Source organism: Gymnoscopelus braueri (genome assembly GCF_963280865.1).
Source record: "Gymnoscopelus braueri genome assembly, chromosome: 24".
Taxonomy (NCBI): domain Eukaryota; kingdom Metazoa; phylum Chordata; class Actinopteri; order Myctophiformes; family Myctophidae; genus Gymnoscopelus; species Gymnoscopelus braueri.
Window position 1 is genome coordinate 11,183,987 of NC_137626.1, and position 25,774 is coordinate 11,209,760.

The window sequence follows — 25,774 nt, forward strand, 5'->3', positions numbered from 1 at the left end:
AGTCTAAATCAATAACAGTTATTTCAAAATATTGTGTTCCAGGGACCCCCAGAAGCAAAGATTTGAGTTAAAAATGTATATTATATATTCAAAGATTTGCACACATTTTCACGATTAAAAAAAAAAAAAAAAAGCAGATCTACAAGTTCATGAGCTGGTATATCTGCTATTTTTGAATAGCCCAAAGAAATCTAAAAGTGACACAGAGGCGCTCCCGGTCTAAATGGGTTAAATGAACGCCCGCGGAACAGACCATAATAGTCAGCGGGGCCCTAATCACTCATCTAGTCCTCTGAGAGAGACGATGGCTTGATTTATATACTTATAGTCGCAGCGTGGGAGTCGTGGGCGCGACGAAAACAAGCGATCTACAAGCTCCCTTAACCCATTGAGACCTGAAGCCGATTCTACATGTCTCCTAAATCTCAACAGTATTCTGAAAAACCTATGTTTCTATATCAGTGGTGCTCAATCTTTTTCATGTCAAGGACCCCCAAAATGATATGTATTTGGCCGCGGACCCCCATCAAAATATTTTGTTCCAGGGACCCCCAGAAGCAAAGAATAGAGTTAAAAATGTTCGCTTTAAAAATATTTATATTCAAATATTTTCACACATTTTCACGATTTTTCAAAAATAGCAGATCTACAAGTTCATAGCGCGGCACTCGGTGCCGCGCTATGAGCTTGTATATCTGCTATTTTTGAATAGCCAAAGTGTACAATTATGCTTTTTAGCTCAAATAAAAAATGACAGTTCCAGGTATTAATGGGTTAACCATAGGGTTATAGGCGGGTGAGCCTGACATTTGGGAAGGCTAATATTTTGACCAACTATTTAACTCTTTCACTGCCAGACTTATTTCTGGCTGCGTGCAGTGCACCCACTTCGATTTTCTTACCTTTTCAAGTAGTCACAGAATATGTATCTCCAGTATGATCGATCCCCTGATAGTTGTTAATCACGGGGTGTTTCACTGTGCTTACGCGGGGGAAAAAAGAATGTCATCGGGACACCCCCCCCCGTCCGCTTGTTATAGGCCGTTGAAAACAGGACGACTCGTCCAAAATACATAGTAAAACACAGGAGGCGAGATACAGACGATTTCCCAAAGACGTTAATCTGGAAGTCAGTGGAGCAGTTAAATCTTGGGATCACGTGATCTCCTGGATCTGCGTGCGTCTGGGGATGAAATGGTCACTCATGTGTTTGATAATGTTTTATAAAATAATCATTTATATCTGCAAATGAACTAGTAACTAAAGTTTTCAAATAATTGTAGTGGAGTAAAAGTACAATATTTGCCTCTTAGATGTAGTGGAGTTGAAGTAAAAGTATAGACAATTGGAAATACTCCAGTAAAGTAAAAGTACCTCAAAATTGTACTTAAGTACAGTACTTGAGTAAATCAAATCAAATCAAATCAAAGTTTATTTATATAGCACATTTAACATGACCAGGTCAGACAAAGTGCTGTACAGGTAAAAAGCAAAACAAAGCAAAAACAAAAAGGCAAAACAAAAAACAGGAAGCAAACAATGCAATGTAAGCCGACAATAATATACAATGAATAGGCACAGACAAACAAACATTAGCACCAATAGGGGGAGGTAAGGCTGCTTTAGTTGTCACTGAAGGCCATGTACTTAGTTACTTTACACCAATGAGAGCGAGTATGTCTTGCGTATCTTGTTGCAGAGAGTTGAAAAATGTTTGCGTTGTTTAGTTTAGAGAAAAGTTTGGTAAGACTTTATGAGTGGAGAGCCTAAATGTTTGTGTCATTTGTTTAGTTTAGAGAAAAGTTTAGAGTTTTTGGGTGAATGTTTTAGAAGGGAACAAAGACTCAAGGCTAGCAAAGTCTGCGTCATCTTTTAAATGACATTCTGAAAGCCTGCTTTTATGTCGAGGCCTTTTCAAAGTGTTTATTTATTTTCTCTTCTGTATTTCCTCTCTCTCATATCCTTTTATGACTTTTAAGCCTTCAATTTACCTTCAATTTTTACTTTTCATCTTTTATCTCTTTAATGTAATATTCCTGTAATTCCTGGGCTGTTTTTGTACAGAGCGTTGTAGGCCAACCTTGTTTCAAAAAGCGCTAAACAAATAAAGTTGATTATAAATGTGTTTATCTGAAGCTGCTTTATATGGCCTAGACTCTCTAGCATTGTGTTGTGTTAACCCATTAAGGCCGGGACCGCATCTGTGTCATTTTACGATGTCTTTGGGCTATTCAAAAATAGCAGATCTACAAGCTCATAGCGCGGCACCGAGTGCCGTGCTATGAGCTTGTATATCTGCTATTTTTTGGAAAATCATGAAAATTTGGAACTTAAATCTTTGCTTCTGGGGGGTCCCTGGAACAACATATTTTGAGATGGGGGGGGGGGGGTCCGTGGCCAAATATATATAATTTCGGGGGTCCTTGACATGAAAAAAGTTTGAGAAGCACTGACATTAACAACACATCCACTGCCAAGGGCTAATCTCATAATGTACTCACCAGTGCCAAGGTGTTTTTGTTGTTTTTTTGTTTTTTTCATGTCGCCATAGATCTTGTTAAAATCCTTAAGATTGAGCGCTACACAGTCTGTTTACATCCGCGAGATCTCCCTGTATCTCCCAGTGAAAACCACGTGTCAAACGGGGCATCCATGTTTGAGTTAGAGCGGATTACGTTAAACAGTGAAATGCGAGGAGAAAAAACTACAGGAAGAGAATTGAGTTTCAGTTTCGTCTGTAGAATGGGAGTGGGCGTGATCGTGAAAACCGGATCCCAAATAATTCTATTTCCTGTCATCAAACCGGAAACGGAAGTGGATCAAAAAAATTCCGAAAGTGCACCCGGACCGCGCATGCGCGAAAAGACCGCAGCCCGTAGGGCTACGGTCTCGGCGCTTAACAGTTGGATTTAACGGCCCGTAGGACTACGGTCTTGGCAGTTAATGTGTTAAAGCAACATACGTTTTTTCACAGTTAGGACTTGGAGACATTTGTAGAATCCTCCAGAAGCAAAGATTTGAGTTACAAATGTTCGCTTTGAAAAATATATATATTCAAAGATTTGCAAAAATGTTCACGATAAAAATAAAAAAAAATCTTAAAATGACACAAATGATGCTTAACCCGGTCTTAATGGGTTAATGGAATAGTTTTCTTCCTCTCTAAAGGTCGCTTCAGACGTGGGGGAGCGAGCGAGTGACATGCCCCCCCCCCCCCCCCTGTCTGAAAGGACTTCATGAAGAATTCATTTTCTAATGAGAGGTGGGGCGATTATTTGAGACACGCGGAGAAGTTGAGGGCGGCCCGTGAAATTCTCGCGCTCGCGCTCGTTTCGTGCACACGCAAGAGCGTGCAGGGGGGCGGTAAGAGCTGGATTGTGGTCCGCTCCCCCCCCCCCCCCCCCCCCCCCGCTACGCACAGGACAAAACAACGATAAGCTCCTTAACCCATTAAGACCTGGAACTGTGTCATTTTTAGATTTGAGCTAAAAAGCATTATTTTACACTTTGGGCTATTCAAAAATAGCAGATCTACAAGCTCATAGCGCGGCACCGAGTGCCGCGCTACGAGCTTGTAGATCTGCTATTTTTGAAAAATCGTGAAAAATGTGCGCAAATCTTTGAATATATATATTTTTAAAGCGAACATTTTTAACTCAAATCTTTGCTTCTGGGGGTCCCTGGAACAAAATATTTTGATGGGGGTCCGCGGCCAAATACATATCATTTTGGGGGTCCTGGACATGAAAAAGATTGAGCACCACTGATATAGAAACATACGTTTTTCATAAAACTGTTGAGATTTAGGAGACATGTAGAATCGGCTTCAGGTCTCAATGGGTTAAGGTCGTATAACACACGGCAAAGCGGTTCACGCGGGCGTTACCGCTCGGATCAGCGGGCATCGCGATCATTGTTGTTTTGTCCTCCTGCGCGGTGCGGAGAAAACAAAAGCCTCACCACAATCATCCAGCTCTTGCCGCCCGCGCGCGCGCGCGTGCACAAACGAGCACGCGCGCGAAGATTTCACGGGACCGCGCCCGGCGCTCGCCTCACCGCCCCCTCAACTTCTCCGCGCGTCCCAAGTAATCGCCCGCCTCTCATTGAAAATGAATTACATAGGCGCGTCGGCCGCTTGCCGTGTGAAAGGACCTTTAACCCATTGAGACCTGAAGCCGATTCTACATGTCTCCTAAATCCCAACAGTATTCTGAAAAACCTATGTTTCTATATCAGTGGGGCTCAATCTATTTCATGTCAAGGACCCCCAAAATCATATGTATTTGGCCGCGGACCCCCATCAAAATATTTTGTTCCAGGGACCTCCAGAAGCAAAGATTTGAGAAGCCTTTTTGGAAGCCAGATAGTTAGCTAACTATCAACCTGATCCAGGAGGGTACAACACCAGTGACAACACAGAAATGTGGCAGGAGGAATTAACTTGACACAATGACTAAAATGGGACAAAGGAGAAATTATAATTTTGGCCATTCTAAACCAGGGGTCTTCGACGGGTGGTCCGGGACCCCTAGGGTAAGCGGTCCTATAAGAACATTTGAGTACCTTTCCCACCACTGCTAAGGGGTCCTTGGCCTGAAAAGACGTTGAAGAACCCCTCTGCTCTAAGCTAAAATAACCCTTTAAGACCTGAGGCGATTCTTTAAAAAAATCTAAATCCTAACAGTTTTTTGAAAAAAATAAATAAAATAAAAAATCACGATTTTTAAAAAATAGCAGATATACAAGCTCATAGCGCGGCACCGAGTGCCGCGCTACGAGCTTGTCGATCTGCTATTTTTGAAAAATCGTGTTTTTTTTTTTTTTTTTTTTTTTTTTTTTTCAAAAAAATAGCCTAAAGAAATCTAAAAGTGACACAGATGCGTTCCAGGTATTAATGGGATAAAGTAGAAGAAAAACACATTAGTAGCTCTTATCTTTTGATTTGACAAGGAGACGTGATGAATGGTGAAGGAACAGTACGAGGCACACGGCTCTCAAGTCTCTGGATGTTTTCAATCCAAGGCCAACAGGGATGAATGGAGTCAGGCAACACTTTCAAGTGTCCTTTAGAAGTTAGTAAGAAGAATAACAATATGAGAAGGAGATAAAAAAAGGCTTTAGAAACGTGTTTCTGTGAGCGTATACGCCGGCTCCTTGGCTTACATAATAGCTGTAGTTTCCAGTGGTGGAAAAAGTACTTAAATGTTTTACTTAGAAATATCAATACTGCAATATAGAAATACTCTAGTAAAAGTCCAGAATTCAAAATGTACAAGTAAAAGTACAAAAGTACTGACATCAAAATGTGCTTAAAGTACCAAAAGTAAAAGTACTCACTACGCAGACTGTCCCATTTCAAGTTTTCAAATGTATACAAGTCATTTGAAAATAGCAGATCTACAAGCTCACAATGCGTCGCATCGTGACGCATTGTGAGCTTGTAGATCGGCTATTTTCAAATGGCCGAAATGTATATAGGGCTGAAGGGGTTACTGTATGTTTTGTAATAGTAACTAGTAACTAAATGTTTTCAAATAATTGTTGTGGAGTGAAAGTACAATATTTGCCTCTGAGATGTAGTGGAGTAGAAGTAAAAGTGTTGAAAATTGGAAGTACTCCAGCGAAGTAAAGTACCTCAAAATTGTACAGTACTAGTAAATGTACTTAGTTACTTAACATCACTGATTATTGGTCACACTTTACTTGAGCATGCAAATTCATACATGTAATTAATGAATTAATGATGAACTCGTACATTAGTTCATCATGAATTTATCATGAACTCATCGTTAATTCCTGGTCCTCACCTTGGAACTAATGGTGAACTTAACCAAGTGTAATATATCATTAGTTTAAGAGGTGGTGCCATGGTTTTTCACTTTTTCAGTTTTTCATGTGTCTATGAGGTTAACTCTTTCACTGCCAGACTTATTTCAGACTGTGTCGTCCCAGTGCCAGGAAAAAGGTGCATTTTTCCTCTGTTTTTTAACATTGAAGTGAATGGAGCAGCAATTTTTTGGATAGCGTTATCTCCTAGTTCCTTTGAGATAAACCCCCCAAAAAAAAGACCAAAAAATTCAGAAAAATTCAAAAAAATAATAATATATATATATATATATATATTTCATATTTTCGTCATTCCGTCATTGGCCATGATAGCCATAGAGCCATCGGATGGGAATTCCCGTCCGGGGCAGTCAAAGAGTTAATAGAACTTCATTAAGCCCCCTGGTGATGTTTTTATGGTGTTTTATGTCTTCTCTGACTATTTTGAGTTTCTCCCTGGAGGCTGAAGCCTTGAGGATCAAACGTGCCAATAGAAAAACAGCGCTTTAATGACGCAGTAGAAATATACCCTCTCTTACTCTCGGTTAAGTCATAGTGACTTCATGTGAGTTTATGGTGAGGATCAAGAATTAATGATCAGTTCATGATGAATTCATTCATGCTTGGATGAGGATGTACATGGATATACCATTACCTATCATAATTGACATTACATTTTGTTCATCGCTTGCCTAGTGATAATAATAGTATTATAATAGTAGTTTTGTGTGTTTTGTGTGTGCAGACGTCCAAAGTCCTGGCCAGCCTGGAAGGACTGCAGGGGGAACCTTTGTTTCTGGCCCACGGAACGGCTGACGGTACAGACACAGACACAGACACAGACACAGACACACGCCTTTTTCTTCTTCTGAAATGAAAGATTCCTTAGACTCCGGTTTGGTTTCATTTCTTATGCCACTGGTCCTTTGACTGGCACCAGAGGAAAGTAAAGACTACAGAAGCCTTAACCCATTAAGACCGGCAACGTGTCTGTGTCATTTTTTAAGATTTCTTTGGCTATTCAAAAAATAGCAGATGTACAAGCTCATAGCGCTTGTATATCTGCTATTTTTTTTTTAATCGTGAAAATATTTGCAAATATTTGAACGTATATTTTTTTTAAAGTGGACATTTGTAATTCAAAAAATCTTTGCTTCTGGGTGTCCCTGGAACAAAACATTGTCAGATGGGGGTCCGTGGCCAAATACATATAATTTTGGGTGGTCCTTGACATGAAAAAGTTTGAGAACCACTGATGTATAGCAACATACGTTTTTTTTCCAAAAACTGTTAGGATTTAGAAGACATTTGTAGAATCCCCAGAAGCAAAGATTTGAGTTATAAATGTTCGCTTAAAAAAATATATATCTTCAAAGATTTGCACACATTTTGAGATTTTTCAAAAATAGCAGATTTACAAGCTACTGCTGCTTACGAGTGTGGTAAACTGAGCCCATTTTGGAAGACGGAAGAAGACATGTTTCTCTGGGTGGTAATAAATCACAATCCTTCAAGGTCCGAGGCAGTCATTTTCAACAATGTTTTATTGTCAAAAAGGCAACAAATACAGGGTTCAATGTTGTATTTCGCATCTTTGTTCATGGGACCTGCTTTGTCCTGTTGAACGTGACAACTGTGTATAGCCGAAAATCACAGAGAGTCCTGTTTTTCCCAATAGCACCATGTTATAAGCAACCAGATATTCCTCCTTCTGACCACTCACAACACAGATTTTATAGAACAATAGACCTTCTTGGGCAGGCCTTCTCAATCGGCACAAGGAATTAGCATCTCACTTGGTTTAAACATGTGACAATTTACTTTAACCCTTATCTATAAAACTGTACCTTTACACAAGCTTATATTATGCAATATTTGTTTAACACCTTATTACCTTCAAAATAAGACCACACATATTTGTATTCAACTTTGTATGAATGATTTAGACAGACAGAGATGATTTAAAAGGGGACTTGGCGTTTTCCTTAGATTTCAAGAAGAAAAGTCTACATGCAACTAACTAGCTTCTCCCCAACCACATTTGTTCACACTTGTGTACTTACTATAGAATAAGCTTTTACTGTGAGCTATTTATAATTTACAATAAGTCAGTTTAAGTCTATTTCTTTAGCAGTTGGCTGTAGAGAGAGAGAGAGAGAGAGAGATGGCAACATGTGTGAATAGATCGCATAATTACAATGCCTTTTTAGGAACAAAAGAACTCGGCTGGGTGTGGTCTTTTAGGTTAGCACCTAAGACAATAGACAGGATAGCTAGACTGTTTACCTTAGTTAGATCACTAAAGCTGTTCTCCCCCACTCACAACCCTCTGGCCTCCTTGTTTTGGTCTCACTCTGACAGGGAACTTCTTGACAATTTGTGTTCATAGTATATTAATAGCATATTAACTTCATATTCATCAGTCTTGAATACTAATACACGACATATTCCCCTCATGGAGATATATTAATACATCTCCACAAAAGGATATTCAAGACTGATGTCACTTGTGTAGGTATCAACTAGAATCTGTTTTAACCAAAAGACAACTTATTCTATTAAAATGGTCAATCCGTAACCCCTCAAGACTGTTGAATTATAAAAGTGACTCATCAACAAACATTGTACATCAAACACACAGAACTAATATCGCTGTACTCTCAGCTGGACTTCTTTTCACAAAACCTAAGAAAAGTCAAGTTAATACAAACATCATTATTACAAGTTGGCAGTTACATTGACAACGCGCAAATACAGAGACACAGCTCTGCTCTTATTTTTTCTATTCTAACGAACGCAATTCATTCTTTTGACCGTCCATTTTGCACAATTTGACATGAGGCATAAGTACGAATTCCCTGGACATGATGGAATATGCAATCTGCAGATTTGCACACCACCATAGCCCAAAAAACCCGCCCATATCCTTTCTGTCCGAATTTGGGAATCACACAAGAATTGTCATCCTAAGGGTGTTGCTTCTGAACCGAATCACAGCTATTTCAGTACTTGACTTGATATTGACAATCAGGATTCTCTTATCCATACCTGATCCGTACGGGTGCCCCTCTTTTCATATGATCGAAAGAAAGTGTCATGCCTTTCAATTTGCAGATGCAACTTGATGTGTCACGGGTAACTCCTATAGGTACCTGGAACTTCCAACCGCTGCTGGTTTGTCAGAAACTATTGTAGATCTGTGACGACAGAGGTGTTGCACCCTGGCCTTGGCAAGGTGTTTTTGTAGGGCCGATGATGATGAGTTGACAGATAGCTGGTGGTCGCCACTTCCTGCTGGATCTATGACGCGGAGATGAAACGGCTGTCAGGTCTGGAACTCTCTCCTCCGGTGTGGCCGGCTGAATCTCATGCAGGTTTTATCCCCACGACTCCCCTCTCGACCATGGTCTGTGATGGTCACTGGTAGGTGGAGAGATGTGAAGATAGGGTAGCTGTGGTTCCCTGGAGGTAGAAGTTCAGGCGACCTCTGTTTGTTCCAGGTCAGCTGTTCCCTTCTGCATTGTCATCCTGGTCAAGATGGATGGCTCCAATCTCAGCACCTGCTTTATTTCTCCTAGTACAAAAACAAAAGTCCACCTATACCTGCTCCACAGAAGCTAAACAGATGCCTAACTGCTTTAATACTCATACATTCAGGGATTAGTCACTCATAGACGCACAGTTTAACTCATGCTGTTAAAATTAGAGAACCTATCATCAAATTGTTGACTGCTATCTGATTCTTTCAGACAGTATATTCTCCTGCTGGTCCATTCGCTCCTTCATACATTGTACTAACTAAATTCCAATATTAAAGTGATCTTTCCCGCCTTATCCCTATTTTACTCTTCTAATTCCTGTTGTATTTTGTCAATCAATCGTTCCATTTCGTTTATTCATTTACCACAGCTTTCTCCTTTTTCCATATATGACTCTTGTATTTCCCTAATAATAAATCTCCTATTTAAATCTTTTACTGCATCTTATTTTTGCTCCAAATTTTCCTGACAATTATTTCCAAAGTTTGTAATTTATTTAAGGACAAATCTCTTAATTTACTGTGATTCTCTTAGAGTCCTGGTTAACTTACTATTTGTTTTCGTTTTTTAAGCATGTTCCAAAATGTATTTTGCCATGATTTGATAATTATGAGAATATTCCAAAACTGTGAAGTCTAAAGGACAACCACAGAACTATATTTTCTTTAAATGAGCATTTTCCCAAAAATAAACTGACAATATCTGCAACCTGCATACTCTATAATTTTGTTACAATTTAGTAGACTCTTGAAAGCATATTTTGCTAAATCATTAGTTTTAGGGAAAGAGTTCGTTATCAAGTTTCAAAATAGGCATGGAAGCAAATTATTTAGCTCTTCTTTTTTTTTAAACTCCCACACCAAACTATAATCTGTGCTGTGTCAAGTCCTTGTGTCAAGTTCAAAAGATGACTACTGTTTTTCTTTCCTTGTACGGTGATGCTTCTTCTGGTATTTTTCCAGTATTTCCAATATTCACCAACACCTAAAGTAATGTCTCTGTACATTTCAAGTGTCCTTCAAATGTCTTTTTCTGTAATAACTTTGAATTCTTGCAATCGATATCTTCAGGCTTACCTCATGCCCACTGGACTCCTCCCCTCTCCGGTGAACCATTACAATGGATCACCGGTTCCTTCGCGAAATCGCTGGGCCCCCTCAGGGACACCATGATATGAGACGTTGAGCCGAAGGTTTGTTGAGAGGCCGTGGACAGGATTATGCAAGATGATGTGACTTCTATGCATGAAACAATCCTGATGATCAACCACGTCCGTCGAGCTGCACCTGTGTGTTGGCAAAACCTGTTGTCCTGCTTGTGTCCGTCAGTTGAGTTTTGACGAAACCTTTGGTGTGCCACATACAGCAGGCTTGTATCAGCATACCGTCATCGAAACGGTCGCACCTTCCTTCTGCTGTGACTGCGGTCTCCTGTATTACTGGATCAAACTTGTTGGGACACATGGAATTCTTGCAAGACATCACTGGACCACCATACGGTTGTCAGTTTTAGTGTGGGATTTTTTGTGTGAGCTTTTTGGTTACCTCGTTCCCTTTTTTGAAAAATAATACGACCGCTTTCCTTCTTTTCCCAATTATTGTGGATCAAATATGCTCCCCTCAGGCCACATTAATTAGTATTTGTTCAAATCGTTTCAGTCACAAACATTTGTCATTCTATTTCATTTTCTAGGCATACAGCTGTTTTCACAAAAATGTTAAATTCTCCTCTTACTATTCTGACTACTGAAAGTATGTTTTACACTGTACTTCCCTTCCTTGAAAATAAAACACAAACGATGGATACCATTATGTTGGTTACTTCAGAGCAGTTTGTTCAAAAGGAAACTAATACTAATGTAATATTGTATGAAAAATGTGTCATTCTACACAACACACAATATTCTACAACCAGTATTACATATAAACTTTTAAGCATTGTCAATACAATATAGAAAATGGGTGTGAATTTGGTCAACACATGTACACTCTATGTACATGCACTAATACATGTATTATCGTGATTTCTGTTTAGAAGCTGTAGCAAATGTAAACAAAAGGTATTAGGCTATATCGCCAAGGATAGGAAATTTTTTGAAGCTCAATTTAAAAATACTCTGTTTTAGAAACTTTTGATCTTATCTATGAACGGTTAAAATCAATAATAAAAGGTCCTTTTTCTAGAATTAAGACACTCTGGGACAACACTAAGCCCCTCTAGTTACTTCTAAAACTGAATCAAATACAAATCAAACATTCTGAGCGTCTAATAATTTTAAAAGTCTGGTCGATACATTACTTCTTCCAGACAGGAGCTGTCTTTATTAAGCTGGCACAAGACACTCAAGCCATACTGACAATCATTAAGCCTCACTTGTATAGGCCATCTATGAAATAAAGGATTAATCGTTAACACAACAGACAAACAATGTTAATTCAAGCATTCTTAACACACTAGACCTAAAAAATACTACTAAGGTAACCTCGTTAAAACTAAGAACTGTTAGAAGGAAGCAACTCTGTCACCTATGAAAATAATGTCAAAAAGACCTAATCAGCTGTCATTAATGGACAGGCTTCATATTATGACCGCCAGGGGGAGCCAATCTGACAATGTCAGCTCAGCCCCCTCAGAGGTAAAATACACTATCAAATAGATCACTCCCACAGGCAACACGTCATCACGTAATGATCACGTGACGGTCCGTGCTTCCAGTGGGGTGAACTTTTAATTTCTCTTTACAATACTGAAACCAAAAACGTATTTCAACCTATTCTTAGCCACCAGTGGTACATCACAAAAATCGAGTATAATTACACGTTTGCAGCTTCAAATCCTACACATTCGTGTCATTAAAAATAGTAACATAGACTGGTTAACTGTTCATAAATTGTTATTCAAATTCGGGTTTAATCTATTTAAGAATATCTACTTTCCTTTAACATATCGATCTAAATAGGGTACTAAATGGTGTGATAATTCCTCACATCTACCAGTAGGCAATGTCCATCAGTTTAAAGGGACAGGAATAGTCTCGAATGGTTGTGCCCCATCAAATAATCACGCATAATAAACAATTTTAATTTATACCTCTAGTATGGTTTTAAAGCCACTTATAGTACCACTTTCGTACACCATAAAGATACTATGGGGAAAATATCTCATTTTGGGTACTTAAGCAGGCACTCGTTTTTTATCAAATTTCACTTGCATTTACTATTTAGTTACAATCAAACAATTCGTTTTAAATTCGACGCATAATCACTTCTTCCCACAGCCCAGCCAAAATGCAATACATCTGTGAATTGAACCACACAGATGTAAAACACCTTAGCCCAACCTACAAAGTAACCATGACTAAGTTTAAACATATTACTACAGAATGCCATGGTGACTCCAAAGACACACAACAGAATCCTTTCCTCTGGAACCAGCCAGAATGAGTGGGGTCGCGTACCCCAAGGTTACTGTGTGTGCACTAAAAAGACCATATTTTAACATAAAGACAATGTTCTCCATAGCACACAGGTTAATGACCAGACCATTAAGGAATACGGGCGTGGATAAAGCACGCAGAACAGGCCAATAACAAACCATTTAAACATATTTAGACACAATACCTTAACTACCCTAATTTGAACATCAACAGCTACTTTCGCCAATTCAATTCATTCCTCACAATAAACAATACACCCAGCATCCCAACCTCACTCCACCCCTTCTTACATCCACTCATATATACACACACAACGTTCCCACCCGACCACTTAACGACTATTTAAAGAAAAACAACGGTAAAACATCTCAACGAAAATTATGGCACTGCTCCACACTCACGTGTCAAAACAGACAAATAACACCATTACAGAGAACCTTCAAAACAACAGAAACCTGATCCGTGGTTTCTTAAAAAGACAAGTCTTCCTATTAAAAGAAAGAAAGCTAAAAAAGCTTCATAAAAAAACAGTGTGAAAAACTAAACGCCATCTTGTGCTTAAACACAGTTAAAAGAAGCCTTTCCCACACACGAGAGAACGTGTGTCCTTGTACAACTACAGGGTATAACGTACAATTATTCTAAATGTAAAAATAAAAAATTAATACTTTACTCCCTTCAAAGATCTTATTCCATCAAAACAAAAGGAATCTCGTACAAGCGTTGAGATAAGGAGATATTACGAATGTAATATACATAAGAAAGTAGCTTTTAAGTTTTTAAAAGTTAAAACTCCAAACTGCGTCTCTCCGGATATGACGTAGAAACGCGGAAGTCAAGACGCGTAGAAAAACTACATTCCCGGACCAAAAAACTACAAATTGCGCTTCAAGCTCGAGTGAAAGCTCTCACACTGAAGAACAAAGAATGAGCTATGCAAAAAATACCTTCCCCTCTAGAATAAACAACAACACGAAACAGCAGGCCTACACTGCTCTAAATTTAAACCTTCTATCCTCACCTGTTCACAAAGTCAAGAAGCAAGACGCTTCTTTAATCCTATTAACAGCCACATTCTAAACTGGCTCCTAACCAAAACATAACCGTTCCATTCGCCTTCGTAGGTTTCCAAAAATCAAATCAAAGCTTCATATTTACACAAATTTCCACTCGACACAATAGGCCAAGATAAAAGAATCACTCCTCTCAACCAACATCTCTAAAGCCTCAAATTTCAACCATATAGTTCTGTCCATCTCTTACAATAATACAAACGGAACCCTAAGTCCAAACAAAGTTTTTAAAAGCTTATCATACTCCACTCCCCTCTTCAAAACATTATACCTATTAACAATGTTTTGAGAAAAAACTAACGAACAACAATACAAAGTCCTGTAAAGAAATATGTATAGTATACCGAATGTCCTTGTTTCAACTCAACAAAATCCATTCACGTAAAAAAATTTGGAAATGAACTCAAACTGCTGCGTGCACCAGCAGCTCAAGTCCACAGTCACTTTGCAGCATACAAACAATACAAAACCATCCGACGCTAAAAAGCAACACAATAGATAGAGAAAGAGAGAGAGAGAAAGAGAGAGAGAAAAAGAGAGAGAGAAAAAGAGAGAGAGAGTGAGAAAGAGAGAGAGAAAAAGAGAGAGAGAGAGAGCCGTAGCCCTACCCGAGACCCATTAACAAACAGGTCACAAACGCTACAAGCAAAAAGCCACCGCGACGCTTGGAAACAACATATGCAAACACGCACAATGAGTACCAGGAACCAACTTTAAGTGCCATCAGTGGGCTGCCCTTACATTACATACTTATAGACATTCTTACCGAACCGAATATTTTCCACAGTACTCTGTCAACCTACATACCTTCTCTTTATCATAACCATGCTGAAATATCCGGTGCGCTCGCGTGTATTATAACTAGCAAGATTAAATACCAGTAGCGAGAGTCTAGATTACAAGGCTCTATTTTATCACAAGGGCCCTCTTTGACCAGATGCGCGTTTTACACTTTCCGATCAGATCCTACATATAATTGATGTCTAGCTTGAACCCCTAGAAAGAAATTATACGCTTTAATGTACCACGACAAATCAAAAGTCCATTTATACTATCCGAAATGCAGTTTAACCCAGACACGGCTTGAACCCCCGTGAAGAGATCGAACATTTTTCTGTGGTACACGGAAACGGTGAAACACACAATTCTACGCTTCCCGTGTTAGTGTCTCACCAATGCGTGCATGAAAACATACACTCCACAGGCACCAAGCGGCCTTTAAGCACGCAACCTAAAACCACTCAGAGGCATCATCCATTTCCGCCGGAGCCAAAATGGCCCATACAAGGTTTGTTTTTTTCCAACCGCCATAAACACGGACAAAGTTTTAACATTAGAGGTACAATTCACACATACCTTCAACGAAAACTTTGTAGAAATGTCCCGTGTTCCAGCAGCAAGGGGCCTAGCTGTCTCGCCAATAATTTGTGTGGTAAACTGAGCCCATTTTGGAAGACGGAAGAAGACATGTTTCTCTGGGTGGTAATAAATCACAATCCTTCAAGGTCCGAGGCAGTCATTTTCAACAATGTTTTATTGTCAAAAAGGCAACAAATACAGGGTTCAATGTTGTATTTCGCATCTTTGTTCATGGGACCTGCTTTGTCCTGTTGAACGTGACAACTGTGTATAGCCGAAAATCACAGAGAGTCCTGTTTTTCCCAATAGCACCATGTTATAAGCAACCAGATATTCCTCCTTCTGACCACTCACAACACAGATTTTATAGAACAATAGACCTTCTTGGGCAGGCCTTCTCAATCGGCACAAGGAATTAGCATCTCACTTGGTTTAAACATGTGACAATTTACTTTAACCCTTATCTATAAAACTGTACCTTTACACAAGCTTATATTATGCAATATTTGTTTAACACCTTATTACCTTCAAAATAAGACCACACATATTTGTATTCAACTTTGTATGAATGATTTAGACAGACAGAGATGATTTAAAAGGGGACTTGGCGTTTTCCTTAGATTTCAAGAAGAAAAGTCTACATGCAACTAACTAGCTTCTCCCCAACCACATTTGTTCACACTTGTGTACTTACTATAGAATAAGCTTTTACTGTGAGCTATTTATAATTTACAATAAGTCAGTTTAAGTCTATTTCTTTAGCAGTTGGCTGTAGAGAGAGAGAGAGAGAGAGAGATGGCAACATGTGTGAATAGATCGCATAATTACAATGCCTTTTTAGGAACAAAAGAACTCGGCTGGGTGTGGTCTTTTAGGTTAGCACCTAAGACAATAGACAGGATAGCTAGACTGTTTACCTTAGTTAGATCACTAAAGCTGTTCTCCCCCACTCACAACCCTCTGGCCTCCTTGTTTTGGTCTCACTCTGACAGGGAACTTCTTGACAATTTGTGTTCATAGTATATTAATAGCATATTAACTTCATATTCATCAGTCTTGAATACTAATACACGACACGAGCTTGTAGATCTGCTAATTTTTTTAATAGCCAAAGAAGTCTAAAAATGAGACGGATGCGTTCCCGGTCTTAAAGGGTTAACATAGATAGAGTATGCAGTTCAGGAAAAATGGCCACGCTATTTGACGAAAGTCCCAACCTAGTGACCAGAGGGGATGTGAGTCACATCCCCTCTGGTCGCTATGCACCCACTCACATTATTGTACAGTATATGTAGATTAGTCATATTATGCACTTTATGCTTCTCCTCTCTCTCTATGAGATGACTATCTATCTTTTTAACTGCAATTTTTTGAGCGGTGTAACCGCTCCTATAAGTGGGGTTGGGGTCGCTGTACTGTGATTGGCTGATAAGCATTCATACCCTTTGCTCAGTACTGTGATTGGCTAGCGAGACGCATGATGAAATTCATAACCTGTACTGTGATTGGCTGATAAGTATTCAGACCCTTTGCTCAGTACTGTGATTGGCTAGCGAGACGCATGATGAAATGCATAACCTGTACTGTGATTGGCTGATAAGTATTCAGACCCTTTGCTCAGTACTGTGATTGGCTAGCGAGACACATGATGAAATTCATAACCTATAAATAGCACCACGCACTTCAAAAAAAATTACTATTTTTGGGCGGTGTAGCCGCCCCTACAAGTGGGGTTGGGACATCTCATTAGTATTAGTTTCCTGCACTGTGATTGGCCCAGCTGGCCCAGTTAGCTGTACTGTGATTGGCTGACTCTATTGGCTGACTCTATTCAGCACTGTGATTGGCTAGCGAGACACATGATGACATTAATAACCTATAAATAAGATTATGGACTTTTTTGGAAGTGAGCTTCCATCACTATGATGACCAATAAAGATTATTTTCAATAAATGTATTTATTTTTTGAAGTGATCTTCCATCACTATGATGACCACACCGCCCACTTCACACTGGGTGTGATTTTTTTCTTTCTCTCCTCCATTACAGCAACCGTCCATTTCCAACATTCGGCAGAGCTGATCAGACACCTAATAAAGACGGGTGCCAACTACACCATGCAGGTAATCACCTAAAAGATGCATTTATACGTCTTATCCATGCTTTACCCTAAGTGCATTGCCATCTTTTGGCTAGAATAATTCTTTCACTGCCCTCAGTGGACATTGCCCCCCCCCCCCCCCCCACATCGGCCAGTTATAGCATGACCAAGAGGCAAACATCCCGCAAATCGGTACACAGTATCTCTATAGTCATTAACCCATTGAGACCTGAAGCCGATTCTACATGTCTCCTAAATCCCAACAATTTTCTGAAAAACTTATGTTTCTATATCAGTGGTGCTCAATCTTTTTCATGTCAAGGACCCCCAAAATTATATGTATTTAGCCGCGGACCCCCATCAAAATATTATGTTCCAGGGACCCCCAGAAGCAACGATTTGAGTTTAAAATGCTCACTTAAAAAATATATATATTCAAAGATTTGCACACATTTTCACGAATTTTCAAAAATAGCAGATCTACAAGCTCGTAGCGCGGCACTCGGTGCCGCGCTATGAGCTTGTAGATCTGCTATTTTTGAATAGCCCAAAGTGTAAAATAATGCTTTTTAGCTCAAATCTATTATATAATAGATTATATATCTATTTGCATATCAGGGGTGCACATAACTGGTGCGCAAACGCATGCATGCTGCGAGGCACATCAGACGAAGGGGAAGCGCTTTTGCGCACCAACAGCTGGGACCGCTGGGACAGGAATTTACTTCCTGAAGCCACACAATCACGCTAAAGCAGTAGTCGGGCCCCATACACAGCCATTAGGCGGAGGGGGAGGGGACGCATGCTGCACGTGATTGTGTGAGTGTCGCCCTCGAATCCTGACACAGTCGCGCGACTGACTGTGGCTCGCTGCTGGCTGCTGGCTGTGTGGCTCCCTGGTGGCTGCGACTGACGACTCGCTGCTGGTGGCTGTGTAACGGGCACTCGTCACCGATGATGAACGCACCGTGATGGTGCAAAATATGCCGTGAACGTCCCCAATATGGCGGATGAAATCAGCGCAGCACCAGGGCACCAACCTTTGGGGGGCACCAGATGGCGCGAAGAAAGAAAAAAACGGCGAGAAACGGCGGAATTGACAAAACGGTCCCCGGGGCCCGGAACTGACCCCCCTCCCTCCCCCCCCCCCCCCCCCCCCCCCCCCAGGTGCTCTTACTAGACCAAAAAAGTTATGTGCACCCCTGTGCATAATCCACACAAAGGCTAGTAGTCTAAATATGAATAAATAAATATAAATAATTAAAAAATATATATAAAGTTGACACGTTTTAGGTTACTTTTTTAAAAACGAATTCAAACACACAGGGACATGAAATTGAGTGATATTAGAGATATCTAATCTTCAATGCACAATATTGACTTTCTCATCAATTACTATTCACATTTAGATACTCTGTTCAATTGATTGATTTAGTTTGTATTGACATTTGACAAAAAAGCATACACACTATATACCATATTTGTACACATCTGTCAAAAGGATTCTTTTGACAGATGTGATAACAGATTATCTGTCAATTAATGTCCTACTGTGCGGGTGCGTCCGTCGCCTCCTCTCCAATTCACAAACCTGTTTGCGATCTACTGTGATGGCTTTGAAGATTGACGTGTCGATTCGTGATTGACCAGGTAGTTACCGCTGCTATAATTGATCCTATATAGTATCCACATTACGTATTTCTCTTCTTTCCCGGCCGTGAACAGATCTACCCTGACGAGGGCCACTTCCTGTCCCACCGCAGCCGGCTCCAGTTATCCCACTCTCTGATTGGCTACTTCAGAGGATGCCTGCTCGACTCATCATCGCTGCTCAACCAACCAGATGAGTGACAGAGACACTGTGGAAATGACGTGCACGCTATAGGCTGTGACGGACAGTAAATTACGAGTGTGTGCGTGTGTGTGTGCCTGCCTGTGCGTGTGTATGTACACAAGTGTGTGTGTGTGAGTGAGTGTGTGTATAATATGCTGTATACAGTACATTATGTGGGTCTATGTTTTGTAGCACAATATTTGAGGGATCATGACAACACCCTGCTTATTTCTTGACCTATCAGAATAGATTATATTGCTTGTCCCCTCCCCTCTGCCAGGTTCAATGGTTTCCTACTGAATTTATTTAAGATAGCATTGTCAATATGATATAATGCTAACAGGAGCCTGTCGCCAATTTCTGAAAAAGACAATATCTCTGTTTGTGAGACTACATTTTTCAATGTCCTGGATTGTGGGGCTTTTTTTTAATTGATTAACAAAATGTTGAACCTTCCCTTTAAGCTTATATACACTAGGGCAGCTTTTTAACTGAGGATTTCTGAACCAGTTCAAAAGCAAATATACTGATTGGGCCGTTATTGAAGGCTGGAGTGTCCCATCCCCATGTCCATGTTGGTGTGATGCAGCCAAATACAAGAACGCTCGCCCCAAAACACGCTCGCCCCAGGTCAAATCCCGGGACCTCGGAACCTTATTCCAAAACTTAACCTCAGTAAAACTATGCCTAAACCTAACCTTATTCCTAAACTTAAAGGTAGGGTAAGTGATTTGCTTTGGTTAAAATAAGTGTTAAATAGCTCTATATTCTGATAGTGCTCATTGCTACAGAGTGTTTGTTCAGTATTAGGAGTCTCCTTGTCTCTCCACCTCTTTATTAAACAGAAAATGAATTTTTGTTTCAGTTTCATTTCCAATTCTATCCAACCAGGACAGAGAACTCAATCAGGATACAGATTAAACAAGTGAAATTGGAAGTGATGTCACTAAGAAATGAGCAGACAAAATTGGAACTGGAATACTATACAAATTAAGCTTAAAAATGGGTACTTTCTCCTGATTGGCTGAGATTTTGACACCTACCGAAAAATTTATTTTCTGTTTAATAAAGAGCTGGAGAGACAGGGAGACATCTGTTACTGAAAAAACACTCTATAGCAATGATTACTATCAGAATATAGTGTTTTAACCTTTTAACAAAAAACGTTTTGTTTTAACCAAAAAATATCACTTACCCTACCTTTAACCTCAGTAAAACTATGCCTAAACCTAAACTTAGTCCTAACCCTCAGTAAAACTAAGCCTAACCCTAAGCTTATTCCTAACCCTAACCTTAGTAAGACTAGTCTGGGAGGCTTCGGCTCAAAGCCTGGACAGCAGGGGCGCGGCCACTGATTTCTGATTCAAATCAACAGCCAATGAAGAAAAGGGGGCGGGATCCACATGCAGTGGGTCTTACATGTAAATAGGAGCGACGGGAAGCAATTTCCCCTTGAGAAATTGCGGCCGCCATTGTTGTGTACTGCTGTTTGCCTCTCGTCGGACTTTTTAGACGAGTAGACCGGTAAGAGGCGTGTCCGCTCAGATTCTGAGCGCAACGCACGTCCGGCCCACAGATAGCAGGGCTTTGGCCCAGAAGTTCCTTCGCCGCTCCCGTTTGTATGCGAGGCGAAAAACTTCTGGGAACTCAGATTATAGTAAGACAAATACAAGAATACAAGAACCGCTGGGGGCGTACGTAAAAAATGGGGGCGAGTGTGTTTTGGGGCGAATGTGGTCAAATGTGGTCGAAGTTTTGTAGTGTCTATGTTTTTGACGATTGAATAACCAGGACGATTGAAGAAGGAGCGCTTGTTTTCAGGCAATTCTGTAAAACCAACGCTAGAGGGCAATGCAAGCCAGACTAGAGGGAGGGTGTGGGTGTGTGTGTGTGTGTGTGTGTGTGTGTGTGTGTGTGTGTGTGTGCGTGCGCGTTTGTGCGCACGCGCACATGCATGCACACACATGCGCACGCATGCACACACATGCGCGCGCATGCACACACATGCACGCACCCGCGCACACACGCATTGTTTTAGTTTCTCCCTGAGACACACACACACACACACACACAGTGATCCATGAAAAGAACTATTCTGTCCCTATCGGTTTACAACTCGGACGGCGCTGTGTCGACTATCAGAGCATCGGCCGGTCAGCGCGGGCACTCGCGCCTCCTCGGCCTCAAGCTCTGCTGAGTCGGCGCGCCTCCGTCATGGACAATAACTATTATCACGTTCGTGTGAACGCGTGTTCAGCGTTCCCATAGCGTAGCTTCCTGGTTGCTAAGTGGGGGGGAACAACAACAGACAGGTCCGCGTCGCAGCAAAGCCCCGCCTCGCCCCGAAGCCCCGTGCCTAAAAACGAGCGCTCTGTCTTCAATCGTCCTGGTTATTCAATCGTCCTGTGACATCTATACCCCCCACCCTGAGATAGCAATAGTCCTAAATGCAGGGTTCGACCACTTAAGCGCTACAGGGCTCAAGCTCAAAACACATTGCTATATCACACATTCTGAGCTTGTAGATCTGCTATCTTTGCTATTTTCTTAAAACTTAAAAACAAAAGTAAAGAAACAATTTTGCCCAAAACAGGGATGCCACGGTAATGTGGATAACATAAATGTGTTAATTTGTAATATTATCAAACATAGTAGACGAATATGCATGCATTCAGTCTGACCGGACTAAAACATATCCCTACAAATATGACCAGAGGGGGGATATCTAAAGCAGGGGCATGGATGTTCCCCCCTCCATCCCCCCCCCAAGAAATCCAACCCTGCCTAAATGGAAGTATAGATTCTCTACATATAATGCACATAACATTCTATGGTCTCTGTCGGGTGGAAACCTCCTCATGTCCAAAACCGTTGCTTTTCAGGATTAAAATGTAAAAATAGCAAAAGTAGCAGATCTACAGGTACAAGCTTGAAACGCGTCACTTCGCGCCGCGTTTCAAGCTTGTAGATCTGCTACTTTTGATGCTTTTGTGTGGCGCTGTCGTGTGATCGAGTAGTGCGTTAATTTACGAAAAAAAAACACAAAAAGAATATGGAGATAGGAGGTTTCTGCCCGACAACACCGATATTTCAACACGAAGCTCTGTCTCTGTGTCGGTGTTGAATTGAAGAGTTTAATTCCAAAATGAGGCATCCATCTCACAAACGGACGCCTACCTACAGTACTGTAGGCCTACTTGATGGCACAAACATAATGTAGATTATTATATAGCCCACCAATGGCAGCGTGTTAAGTTATTATGACCACTTTTATAGATGACATCATACAGTATACGGTATGTGTGAGAAACGATGAGCTCAGGTATTTAATGTATTTATGCATTTATTTATTTATTTATTTATTCATCCCATTTAGATATGGAAAGCCTATACGTTGTTATACCTTTCAGCCTGGGAAAGCTTCTGTGTCATTTTAACCCATTTAGACCTGGAACGCATCTGCGTCACTTTTTCATTTGAGCTAAAAAGCATTATTTTACACTTTGGCTATTCAAAAATGTGTGCAAATCTTTCAATATAAATTATATTGTTTAAAGCGATTTTTTTTAACTCTATTCTTTGCTTCTGGGGGGTCCCTGGAACAAAATATTTTGAGATGTGGGTCGGCGACCAAATACATATCATTTTGGGGGTCCTTGACATGAAAAGGTTTGAGCACCACACACCAAAACTGTTGGGATTTAGAAGACATTTGTAGAATCGGCCTCAGGTCTTAATGGGTTAAATGTAACTATGTATATAGCAACATGAATGTTTTTAAAGTTTTTCGAAGGTGTTTTTTTTTTTTTAAATCCGCCTCAGGTCTAAATGGGCTATTTAGTCGTTTGTTATTATTATTCATTTATTTTTACCAAAGGGGATGTTGTGGCAATTTGGGATCAAACTCTTCAACAGCTTCGGTTATTTGCATTTATGTGACGATTTGGATCATTCTGTATCAGTGCTTTTCAAACTGTGTGCCGAGAGTTTGTGACAACCACACATTATTGCATTATAATATCTATTTTTACTTTACTATATCAGTACTATATCAGCTATGGTGATATCACAATAACAGGCCCACAGTGATTTGTTTCAGCTACTGTATTTTTTTGGGGGAGAAAAAATATTCATCAAAAAAGGCAGATGCAACGTGTTGTGAGCTTATATTATCTGCTGTTTTTGTGTGCCACCATTGTGTGACGAATTGTAAAATAGTGCTTAAGTGATTGATTTAGTCGCTTACAAAAATCTGTTTGAAAATTTTCTTGTCGATTTGTTTATATAAAAATAGAAACAAGTATTAAAAAAAAAAACACGCTTCAAGATTCATTGAAAAAGTATCCGCTAAGAAAATAAGATTCATAGTCGCAGCCTTACTGTGATCTTGAGGCTTGAGGCAGTAAGGTAATGGAACATTTTGCTGCAGCCAAGATCTTTGCAGGATTGCTTTCTCTGTTCAGAGAGCATGGCTCCTACTGGAGCCAATGAAATGTATTTTCAACATGCTGAATGAAGTGTCAGTATTATGGCTAACCATGTTCCCTTGGTCCTGTTCAAACCAGTGCTTCTCAAACTTTTTAAAGTCAAGCAAACCCAAATTGATATGTATTTGTACCGCGGACCCTCATCTAAAAATAGTTTGTGCCAGAGGACCCCCAGAAGAGAAGATTTATGTGAAAGAAGGAATCTAAATGATTAAACATTTCCCAAACATTTCCAAATGTTCTAAAAAATAGCAGATATACAAGCTCGGAGCGTGGGACAAAGTGACGCGCTGTGAGCTTACATATCTGCTATTTTTGAATAGCCAATGTATAAATGGATAAAGTGGTTAAAATGGTTGTGACGCTCTATTAACTACTTTTGCTGGGGACCCCCTGGAACTTTGAGAACCACTGGTTTATACCTTCAATGCTGTCAAAACTTTTTGGAATTTTGTTGATGTTGTATTGTGATTGTTTTTTTAACATGTAGTTATAGGATAAACAAGGAAATTATCATAATTATTGTATATTTTTGGTTGTTTTAATATTAAAGATCAACGTTAAAGACACTGTGCAATATCTGAGTTTGTGTTTTGTTTTGTTTTTGTTTTCACTTAAAAAATCATTTGCGTATTTTTATCATGTCAAGTTTAGGTCTTTTTATGTTTGTAATTTGCATGTCATAGCCGACCACTACAGCCGACCACTGCAGATCTACAAGCTCATAGCGCGGCACTTGGTGCCGCGCTATGAGCTTGTAGATCTGCTATTTTTGAATAGCCAAAGTATAAAATTATGGTTAAAGTGATTGTGACGCTATATTAACTAATTTTGCTGGGGACCCCTGGGGGTCCGCGGACCCCACTTTGAGAACCAACGGTCTACACAGCAAAGTGGGCCAATATGAAAGTGTGACCTGTGTGAATCCCTTGTCCGCACTCAGACTATACTCACAGATGGAGCTTTAATTATTCACAACCAATTACAGATGTGTCCTCAACTGTACCTCTGCTGAGAGGGAGACAGGGACAGCGCCACCCTGTGGCTCGCAAAAATATAGAAGCTTCCAGCCAAAATGTGGTTTGAAGACACAAGTAGATCGTTGCTGTCGGGCATAAAAACCTCTTATCACCATATTTTAACTTTTGGGTTTTTTCCCGTAAATTAACGCCCTACTTGATCATTCTAGTGTCACACAAAAGCATCAAAAGTAGCGGATCCACAAGCTCGAAGCAACACATTTTGAGCTTGTAGATCTGCTACTTTGGATGATTTTGAATTTGAATCCTGTGAAGTAACAGTTTTGGACATGATATTTTACACTTGGTTAAGTCATAGTGACTTTCACCATTAGTTAATGGTGAGGACCAGGAATTAATGATCGGTTCATAATAAATTCATGACTAATTAATTTACGCTTTGAGTGAAAGTCCTGAAAAAGGCCAGACCATTTTGCCAATACTTACATTCCATGGGGCTAGTTGAGCTTCGGGGCTTCCAGTTGGGTTCATCATTAAGGTGATTGTACTACATTAATGATAGTTATGTAATCAGTGTAAATGAATTAATCTCAAATAAGCCTGTTTATCTCGCAAGATGGCTTATAAATGTGATTTGTCTAGTGCTGTTTGGCTTAGTCCAATGGTCCATTTATTGTCATTCTAGTGCCTTCTTCACTCATCTTGGTGTAACCGCAGTGCCATCTACTGGTGGATCAGCCACATCTCACCTCATAGAAATAATGATGGGATTATTTGAGATATCAGCCTCCCCCCCCAAAAAAAATGCATTAGCTCTAATAGTTGTTGGATGATTAAATAGATGAATAAAAGATGCTTGGATGCCAGGCATTAAGTGCAAAATGTCTCCAATTCCCCCCCAAAAATCTGTGGCTGCAGTATGTTCTTTTATGTGCCGTTTGTCATGTCTTGATTGTTCCAGCTAATCTCCTGAAGTGTTCCAGTCTAGACGTCTTTGTGTGCCACTGCCCAACAGGATTATTTTATTCCCCTCCAATGATAACCTCAACAATGTTAGGCTAGCCTAACATAACGTGCTGACATAACCTTTGTCCAACCAACTATAACAATACAGTAAATAGAATAAGTTGTCTACTTAA

At 40.1% G+C, this 25,774-nt stretch overlaps 1 protein-coding gene across 1 annotated transcript in view; it reads left to right on the forward strand.

Moving 5' to 3' along the window:
- LOC308080294 (inactive dipeptidyl peptidase 10-like) overlaps positions 1-19,185 on the forward strand; it is a gene marked incomplete at both ends in the record, with an annotated part of 115,615 nt that extends 96,430 nt beyond the window's left edge. Inside the window, 4 exons of the mRNA XM_080422090.1 lie at positions 6,377-6,402; positions 6,572-6,644; positions 17,283-17,356; positions 19,060-19,185. Coding sequence (XP_080278216.1) covers positions 6,377-6,402; positions 6,572-6,644; positions 17,283-17,356; positions 19,060-19,185 — 299 coding nt within the window. The remainder of the gene's footprint in view (positions 1-6,376; positions 6,403-6,571; positions 6,645-17,282; positions 17,357-19,059) is intronic.
- Between the last annotated feature and the right edge of the window lie 6,589 nt (positions 19,186-25,774).